This window comes from Dendrobium catenatum, unplaced genomic scaffold (assembly GCF_001605985.2).
Source record: "Dendrobium catenatum unplaced genomic scaffold, ASM160598v2 fragScaff_scaffold_743, whole genome shotgun sequence".
NCBI classification, from domain to species: domain Eukaryota; kingdom Viridiplantae; phylum Streptophyta; class Magnoliopsida; order Asparagales; family Orchidaceae; genus Dendrobium; species Dendrobium catenatum.
The window spans coordinates 1,196,104-1,206,633 of record NW_021319205.1 but is presented as its reverse complement, the minus strand read 5'-3'; the positions used below and the strand labels follow the sequence as shown (position 1 = coordinate 1,206,633).

At 33.8% G+C, this 10,530-nt stretch overlaps 1 protein-coding gene across 1 annotated transcript; it reads right to left on the bottom strand.

Annotated features, from left to right (window-relative positions):
- Positions 1-7,330: 7,330 nt before the first annotated feature.
- On the bottom strand, positions 7,331-8,998 carry LOC114580040 (la-related protein 6C-like). The gene is made up of 7 exons (XM_028696476.1): positions 8,681-8,998; positions 8,410-8,489; positions 8,231-8,312; positions 8,065-8,112; positions 7,896-7,964; positions 7,663-7,767; positions 7,331-7,564 (listed from the first exon to the last, which is right to left on the bottom strand). Exons 1-7 carry the CDS (start codon positions 8,996-8,998, stop codon positions 7,331-7,333), a joined length of 936 nt encoding a protein of 311 aa, XP_028552309.1.
- Positions 8,999-10,530: the final 1,532 nt, after the last annotated feature.

The following is a 10,530-nucleotide window of genomic DNA, read 5'->3' as shown; positions in this document are numbered from 1 at the left end:
AACTTGATATCAAGAATGAGGGGGTCGCAAGCTCAACCAAAAAAAAAGTTTTTTTTTTTTTTGCTAAAATATCCATATCAATGAATCATAGTGTGGCACATCTAGTGCTAAAATACAGAAGGTACAATAGACAGATACTACAGAAACTAAATTTGGTTGCTCAGGCCCGTAGTGATCAAGTCGGATTCTATATGATACATACTATTAGAATGGTAACATTTTTCTGACTGACATTACCTATTTTGGTCTACTTTCAATTATCTCAGGTGGCTCAAGCATGAATAAAGATAGAAGAAGGCAAGCAAAGTATCCTAAAAATACTAGCTCATGCGCAGCTAAAGTTGTAATCATGTTATATTCCATCCTAAAAATAGAAACAATTCTAGAATTCAAACTCAAATAACCATTTGAAATGTAATCAAATGGAGATTAAATGCTACTGAATCAAATAACATGCCATGATAAAAAAAACTCGTGTGGTGATATGAGAGATATCTGGGAAGAAGAGCCTTGATCTAGGAGAAGCGAGGCGGTGGAGGAATAGCGGGAAGTGAGAGATGGCGAAAATTGGAGCCGGCAGCGAATGAGGAAGAGGTAAGGGAGAGGGGAGGCGGTACGAATGGAAACTGAGAGAAGATCTACAGTATTCGTTGTTTCGGAGGCGAGAGATTAGGGTTTTGACAATTGACATTTGAGCATCTTTGATTACTAGTTGGCGAACTCGGTTTAGGGTTTTTGTAAGGGGTCGAGCTGACACCAAGAGTTGCAGCTTACGCGTGGCAGAGCGACGGACCCAAAGGGTGCAGTGAGCGAATTTAATTTTAATTATTTAAAATTAATAATAGTTATTATTATTATTATCTCTATTCAACTATGCTTCTTAAATTTAGGGTAAATGCTTTTGTTCTCTCTGAAATGAGAATATGAGGGGAAGGATTTATAAATTAATCTATTTATGAGTATTTTTGACCGTTGAAAGAAATAATTTTATGTCTTTATCTTTATTTTGTACAAATATATATAAAAAAGATGAACGTTAAAAATATCAAATGTATCTATAAAAAAGTCAAAGATGAAATTAAAAAAAATATGTATATGATATTTGACTGAGTTGAAATGATTTCACTAACATATATTTTAAGTTAAAAATAATATTTTTTACACTGGAGTTGGGGTGCTCTCGGAATTAATTTTTGAAGTTTCCAACTAGCTTTCGCCTCGAGATTCGTGCCCGATCAAGCGAATTTTGTGATGCCGTATCAAATATATTAGACAAGAACTATTGGTGATAGATTTTATGGTAGAAGTTAGAGGAGCCTTAAGACATTAGATGTAATGATTATTTGTATAATAATTAAACTACGTGTTATAACGTAATTTTTGTACGGTAAGATTTACATTTTATATGACATTTATTAGTTTTTTTTTTAATTATTAGTTAAATTAAATTTTCACTATCCTCTCTATTTCGTGATGCTACAGCACTATCATGTGGCACTGCGACACTAATCTCTTTATTTTTAAAGAAATTTATAAGTGATAAATATCACTCAGGGGCACTCAGATGTTGTAATGTTAGCTTTGTAGTGCTCAATTCTTTGTTATGTGGTCAGAATTCAACCTTTAAGAGTGATGCGGCTCTAGGCAAGATATTTTGCATATAATGCATTAAATAGAAGATTTGATTTGGTCTTTGATCGGATCCAACTATGACATTGATTTGATTTGCCATATTCTTGCATTAATTATGTTTTTCTTTATTGTTTTCTCTCAAATTTACAAATTAAGGGGTTTAAGAGTTGTTGTATGAGAGAGAACGAGAGAGAGAAATGTTTCTCTACAATGTTGAAATCGTCTCCTCGTCGTGGGCGTAGGCATGTTTATTGAATCACGTAAATCATTTTTGTTTGATTGCATTTGTTATGATTATTTTTACTATGTTATTGCACAATAAAAAATATTAGAGCATAATTTAGACGATTTTCGGTGGCGGTTTGAAAAACTAAAGAATTTTCTTTCGAGTGGTTCGTCGAGGCGGAGAAGAGAAGTGTCGGGTTGCGTATAAGCCTATTTACATTGTATCAAGCACATAGACGAGTTCTAAACAAGAGCTTTTTGTTCTTATTCATGCATGCCTACTCGACTAAACAAAGGCAGATCAAATGAGACACACGTTTTCTGCGCAAGATTTCACGTGAAGCAGAAGGCAAGATCACGTGCTACTCATGGGTCGCGAGCATTTGATTTTGTGTACGAGAGGAAACAAATTTGACGTTGGGTTTGCACGAAAGAAGATGCGGATTGTAGCAAAAGGGCTAGTGGAACGGTTTGCGTAAACAGATCTTATCACGCAGGAGAGGTTGTGCTTTATTTTGGCACTATTTGGAGACTTGTGTAAGCGGACCATGCAAGAAGCACATGTCAACTAAATCTTAAGAATGTTATTTTATACAATATTAGGTGTATTGTTAAATTCTAAAAATATTAATTTTTGTTCAGCCTGATTTTTGTTGTCTACCATTATAATATTTTGGCACAATCTAAATTAAGAACAATTATAATTTATTTACTGCAATGTATTGAAAAAGAATGTAGATATTTGATTGAGTAATAACGAGTTGTTATTATTGTTATAGTAATGTGATAATAATAAATGTGTAAATGACAAGTAAATACTGGTTGACCCATTAGTTGGAGACTGATTGACTTATACAGGATGATGGGAAAATGAGCTTTCCTTTAAATATATAGTTTGGTGTTATGCTTGACTGATTCACGTGATTTACTAATTGGGAGTTCTAAGGAGATGATACTGTGCTGACGGACAAAGAGTGTTGACTCTGTTTACTGAGCCAATGGTTTACTGACACTAATACGATATTAAAAAACACAGTGAAATAATAAAAATTTTACTTATTTAGTGTGACTACTGAAATGAATATTATTGGGACATTATTCATATTACTGTGGATTTATTATTAACAATGTTACTGATTTATTATTACAAAAATCATGATATATTCATTTAGAACGTGATATGCAGGATATATTAAGTATATGATTAAGATATTGATTTAATATTGATATAAAATAATTGGATAGCATGTTTATATTCCCATATGAGGGTTTTGATCAAATAGTTGCCAAGAATGGTATAGTGGGTTCGGTTGAAGTTCGTTGCTGGTAGAGAGGGTAATCTTTGGAGGGAATTTGGGGTTTTCGTTGAGAAAGGCATCAAAGTTTTTTGGCTAAGAAAATCCTTAGGACTTGCATACGCTAGAAAGAGTAGTTATTGATGCTCAACTTGACATGTACTATATTCTTGAGGTTAAATATCAAGAATTTTCAGATATGAGACTATTGCGGTCTCTATTATTACGGCAGTAGTTGGCGACATCTTTGAAGTACTGTAAGAGTTAGCCATTGAGGAAGATGAGTAGCAGAATAGTCGTTAGGCTTTGTTATGGCTTGATACCATGTAAGAACGAATAAATTAGATAAGTACAAAGAAGATGAGAAAAATCATGAAATGTGTGTTTCTCATTAATCTCCTTGGTTCTCATGTGAGGTATAGTGACTAGAATATATAGTAAGAAGAAGGAAGCAGACAATTCTGCATTTACAACCCAAGAACAGAGCTAGTAATGATTCATTTGAGTGGAACAGTGGGCATGGCGATGTACAAGGTTGAGGAAATGGCTGAGAGAGCAGGGATCATTCTGCTTGCATGCATATTTATGATAAGTGGATTGACATATCAATTTTGGGCTTCTTTCGGGCATCCTTCTGATTGCATTGTTATTCTTACCACAACTATGCTTAGTTTATTTACCTTTTTTTGCTGCTTTCTCATCTTCAAAAAAACTTTTGCATTGGAAAATGCAACCATATCTACCAATGTGTGAGATGTATAAAGAAGTTGCTATTCAACTTTTTTTAAAAAGGACATATTTATAATACCAATAAAAAGAAATAAACTAGTGTATTCCTATTAGCTTTTATAACAAATTTATAGTTATCCTATCACTTCTACATCATAAAATCAAGATTATACTTGTTCAAGATTTAGATGCAACAATTTTTTACATTTTTGAAAACTATAGAGCCCAAGAGTTTAATTATTCAAAAAGTGTTTGTGTTTCTAATTAAATGGCATACATTATTAATCTTCACTCTTTGACTGAAGGAAATGCCATTATTTAAAGATAAGGGAAAATTAATTGGAATGGTGAATCCATTACTCAATGAAAAATTTTGGATGCCAGTTTTTAAAGATAAGAGTAATGGTGGTCAGATGATAATAGACAAATATTATTGTTCAAAGGATCATATTAAGCTATAATGATTAGGAGACCATAGTTAGATAACGATGGTTACAACAATAACAACATCAAGCCTTTGTCCCAATATGTGGGGTCGGCTACATGAAACATTTTTTCCCATGTGTCATGTTAAAGTCAAGTTCACATTTAAATCTAATAAAGAAAGATCATTTCTAAAATTTTCTAACCAAGCCTTTTTAGGCCTACCTCTACCTTTCTTAAGATAAGTCAAATATAATACCTCAAATTTCGTAACTGGGTCATCATAATGCCTTTGTTTAATGTGACCAAACCATCTAAGGAGACTCTCTCTAATCTTATCTTCCATTGAAGCTACTCCAACCTTTTCACGTATATTCTCATTTTGTATCCTATCTCTAAGGGTAAAGCCACTCATCCACCTAAGCATCATCATTTTTGCAACACTTAATTTAGTATCATGCCTCTCTTTTAATGGCCAACATTTGACACCATAAAGCATTCAAACAACGATGGTTAAAACAGAATAATCATGCAACAATTGTTAGATAGCAATATCAGCAATCAAATGATGGGTTGATGATAACAGTCATGCGGTGTGTTGGCCACAACGATCGGGCGGTGATCCAAGGGTTACAGTTAGGCAATGCCCAAATGACAGAGGTTAGGCGATGGCTTGATAGAGGCGATTGGGTGATGGTTCGATGGTGGCAATTAGGCGATGGTGTTGATCTGATGGTGCTTCATAGGTAGTAGTCGGGTGGTAGTTCGATGTCAACGATTGGATGTTGATGCATGGTGGAGCTTCAACATTCTTTAAACCTTCGAGCTCTCTTGAATCTCAAGCCAATATCCCGACACCCCTTTTATGTAGAAAGCGAGATCTATTTTTAGATTATTGAGATTCCTCGTAAATATAATCAAAATTCGGAACACTCTATCGGACGATCTGCATTGCATCTCTCAATATTTTATTTTATTTTAAGCAATTAAGCATCTTGATGATGTTAGAATTAAGCAATATATAGCTCTTTGAATTTGTCTCATCTAAACACTCAATTTAATTATGGGTATGCAAATTTTGGATATCATTTGATCCTCCAATTAATATCCCAAAATTTTTTTATTATGCTTTAAGTGCTCAATCCGGGCTCATTTGAACTCATATTGGGCCACATTGAGGCATGTAATTTGACTGTAAATTTTCTAAAATAGGAGTTTAGATGGTTTTGAATTTGAATTCAAAAGTTTGCAAGCCAACCTTCCAGTGTGATTCGTACCTTTGCAAATCAATTTTTGGTGATATATGCCCCCAAACAATCTATCTTCTCAAAGTTTTTAGATCAATATGAGTAATTTAAGAGCTTAGATTATTTACTCGGTCTATATTAGATAGGTACTATATCACACAGCTCGTCTTGATCTGTTGATTGAGTGCTTTGACTATCGCAGAAGATGTTTTGGATTAGAAGCTTGTAGATGTGATGTGTACGTGAATTTGCCTTAATTGACGTAAATGTCAAAAAAGTGTATTATATCTATATCTGAATACTGAATAATATTTGTATGTTGCTCGAAATAATCTCACTTCTAACTATTGAAATCAGATTTCAATTTAGGAAATATGGTTTCCTAACATCAGGCATATGTATGTATTTTTGCTCGGCTATTATTTGATGAATGATGCCTTTTTAATTGCTATTAAATATGCTGAATAATATGAGATAATTACTACTGAAGATAACCTGCAATTCTTTGAGTATTTAAACATGATACTCTTATGATTTCATTACTAAGACTAAATTATGCAGAACTATCATTATCATTATCAACATCATCATCATAATCAGCCTTATCCCAACTATTTGAAAAGATTTTGCAAAGCTGTTGTGATAAAGTAATATCTAACGATGCATAAGAACTCTATTCCGATCACTACTTCCTTTTGTACTGCATCCCAGCAATAATGATTTCCAAGGGCAAGAAGATAAAGCTTTTATCAATTACTGGTAATAAACCCAAGCAACATTAATAGTACTTGAGACAAAGGTCACAAAACCATCACCAAATTTATTCAATTCAACAAATAAGTTACATAAATAAATTCCGAAACATTAAAAAATGATGAAGAAATACAACATGACAAAAAGTAAAAAACAAGAAAAAATATTATTGACATGGAAAAATAAGTTAGGACCATTTCAAAATACGAGAAATCAACAAGTCCGAAGCTCAAATCTTGAAAGGGGAAAGATGTAGCAGCCCAAACTCTTGACACTTGAAATATTGTCTACTTTGGCGCAATGATCTTAAGATTTTGTCCGATAGGTGTAACTTCCCAAGAGGTCCACCCATCTCAAGATTTCTCCTATATGAGCACGCTTAACTTTAAAGCTTCTAATAAAATTCTGACTGTTACATCAAAAGGTCCCTTGATGTTTAAGAATTTAGGTTTATTTTCTTAGGGATTTTCTGATAGGAAATACTTGAGTTCACAAGTAACCATAAGGGAATACTTGAGTTCGCAAGAAAACATAATCGAAATTAGCGAGAAAACAGAGAGAAAACTGTTGTTTATAGCAGTAAATCCACCCAAACGCAATAGATTTTGAATAGAAACAACGAGAAACGTGGAGAAAAACAAAGGAGTCCACTAGTAGATGCGAGAAAGAAATAAAAGATACAATGTTCTTCAATTCGAGAGGAAGAACAACCCTCCACAAGTCTCTAGCAAACCCTAGAGTCCTAGCACACGATGAGATCTCAAATTACAATTCAAATTCAAGATAATCCTAATTCCCTCCTTAGCCCCTCATTAATCCCCCCCAAAAGGAGAATTACAAATTACCTAAACAACCTTTTTCATTCAAAAATTCCCCCCCAAATTTGCATTAAGACCTGCATGGGCCCACAGCCATCCCGCCTCCTCCTGGTTGGGTCTTCCGCCGTGCATAGAACCGGACCGGTCCATCCGGCTCCTCCTGGGCCAGCGTGAGCGTAATAGTTTTACAAAAGACCAATTGTGTTAATTAGTGATTTAATGGCTTTCCTCTGCCCATAGTGAATCCTCGAGTTCCGTCGGGCATCCTTGGTCTTGGAGAAGCTTGTTTGATATTGTTCTCAAATAGGCCATGGCCAATCTTTTGTGCTTCTTGTGGAGTTTTGGATAAAATACCATGACCATTGTAGTTTTGAACAAGTCCATTTAGTTTCCCTCGTCCTCTTCCACATGCTTTCCTTGCACCATTCTGATTTTCACTAATCTGTGAAGAGGAAATTTACTTCTATCATGAATTCAATTTGCTATACAAAATGTTAGATTGATGTTTACAAAGAAAAAGCTCACATTATGTTGAAGTACCTGCTTAATTTTGGGAGATTCTAATTTTTGAGAGAAAGGAGACTGATCATCCTCTGAGTTCAAGTCAAAATGATCATACATTTTGCCTTTGGTTACTGATCTTAGCTGAAGGGAAAATGTTCAATATATGTAAATCTTGATACAACATAATTCGCATACTGTCCTCTTTTTATCATTCAGAATCATTTAAAGTGAAACTGAAATGCAAATATATCAATTTAAAGGTAAATTACCATGCATTTATCCAAAGATCTCACACGAAGTCCTTTCCTCCAGTTGCTCTCATCATTTAGCTTCTCTACCTATATGAATTCCATCTATTCTCTAAGTTAACCAAATAAAGCATAAGCTCTAATTTCAATATATAACAAGAATAGTGAAAAAATTAAGACGAGAGCTTACAGCCTTGGCTGCTTGAACTGTTGCCTCAAACTCCACAAATGCATGCAACTATATGAAAAAGAATCATTACAATTCAGAGAAAATTATAAAAAATATAGAATTTATGTTACTTAAAAACTATAAGAATTGATATGTCATGGAAACTTCTCTGACGTGAAGAAATCACCTTGTTACTAATTATAACATCAATCTTTGAAGGACTAGTTGAATTATGTTCTTTTGGATGACAGATTCTGATATTCTTAACACTGTTACATATAAAAAATAATATCATTATTTCATTGAAATGTGACAATTTCTTCATCTTTTAAGTGAAACATTGGCTAAAAACTTCATTTATCAAACCTTCCAACAATGCTGAATAACTTCTCAATGTGTTGGCGTGAAGAATCTTCTGATAAATTTTCTACTATAACCATGCGCGACTGTAAATGAAAACAAATATGTCAGAAAAACAAGTAGTCAAATATAGTTTTATAATACTATTTGCTAGAGTTTGATGTCAATAACCATCTGCTCCTCCTTGGCTTTCTCTTTGGAAGATATGGACTTAAAACCAAACTTCTTATGTTCCTTTACTTGCTATGTAAAAAGAAAGGCAATCAAAAAGAAGAACCTGTTTCACAATCTTCTGAATCCGATCAGTGCTGTTCTTGTTCAGATTAGAAGCCTTGACGTTTAATTCAGGGACAAAATTCTTTGGTTTCTGATCTTCAAAGTAGATACAATCTGGTTCCATTCCGCCGCTGCTGCCGTTGAGGAATTTGAGATATTGGCAGAAGTAATTTGGTGTCGGCATCTGGATGAAAGGATCAGGGAAGAATTCGGGTGCGTTTGGATTTAACTTGAACTCAGCGGCAGCCGAGGCGCTTGAGCTCTGATATTGCATTGCCCTGATCATCGTGTGTTTCACTTCTTTCTTCTCATCTGCCATTGCTTCTACTTTTTTTTTTCTTTCCTTCTTGGTGAGAATCTATGATAGTCTTTACCTTTTGATCCTTATATATTTCACTTGTTTTTTGGTGGTTTTGTGGTGGCAATTTTTCTCGGAACAGTTATGTTAGTTGGAAGAAGATCCTTATTTGGCGCCAGAAAAATGAGGCTTGATTCACGCTTTGGTTTGCTTTCAACTTTGACCCGGACAGAATTGTTTGAATGGTGCTTTGATAATTTCAAAATAGCTGAGGAAATCTTGGCTCAGGGAGACCAGACTGGATTGGATTGCTAGGATTTGAAAAGCCAATTAGCAATTGAAGTGACTTAGGCCTCGTTTGGGACGGCTTTCTTACTGTTTCTTGAAGCAGTTTTTTAGTAGAAAAAAAATAATTTTTGTACTATAAAAAAAATAAAAAAATTTGTATTAAAAATATGTTTTAGAAAACAATAAAAAAATCGTCCCAAACGAAGCCTTAGTAACTTGTTGCTTTAGGCTTTAGGCTTCTTTTGAGATTGTTTTTTTATTGCTTCTTAAAGCAGTTTTTTAGTACAAAATTAAAAATTTTGTATAAAAAATTGCTTTAAGAAGCAGAAAAAAAGTCATCCCAAACTAAGCCTTAATGCTAACAACTTGTTGGCTTTTTAGAATATTATGCTAAGGGCTCATTTGATTGCCTAATGTTTTGAAAAGAGATTGAACTTTTTAAACTATCATTCGAATTAATATTGATTTTAAACACATAAATACTCTAAAACTCGAACAATTATTACGTCCTCCGACCGGACGTAGAGGGAACGTCCGGTCGGAGGCAAATTCCCGCCAAAAAAACGAGTTGTACCGAGCAAATACCGAGCAATACCAAACAATAACGAAGAATTTCCATCATTTGAAGACTCAATACCGAGTTATATCGTGCTTTACCAAGCAAATACCGAGTTATACCAAAGTTGTACCGAGTTTTTCCCAGAAAAACTCGGTAAAACTCAGTATTTTCTCGGTACAGCTCGGTATAACTCGATATTGGTCTTCAGAGAACGGTATTCCTCATTATTATCAAATAATACCTAGTTGTACCGAGCAAATACCTAATTTTTTGACGGGAAATTACCTCCGACAGGACGTTCCTCTACGTCCTTGCACCGAACGGAATAAAAGTTCCTAAAACTCACGCTTCAAATTGGTGAAAATAAAATCATCATTTTCTAAAATAAATTTTCATTTGGTTGCTAAATATTAGAAATCATGCTTTTAAAATAATGAAATATGTCAAATCCATTATATGATTGACTGTAGTTAGAATGCAATAAATAAATAAATAAAAAGCTATTGAAATCAGGTTCTTATTGGATTTAAATCATGTCCAAAATCATAAATAATTCTATATGCATTAGGATATTATTTACTTGGGCTAAGATATCCGTAGCAATAGCAACCTAACTTGTATTTATGACAAAATAAATAAGCATACTCACATTTATTAAACGTATCATAGAAATATGAACAAACAATTCAAATTGGGAATCCATCTC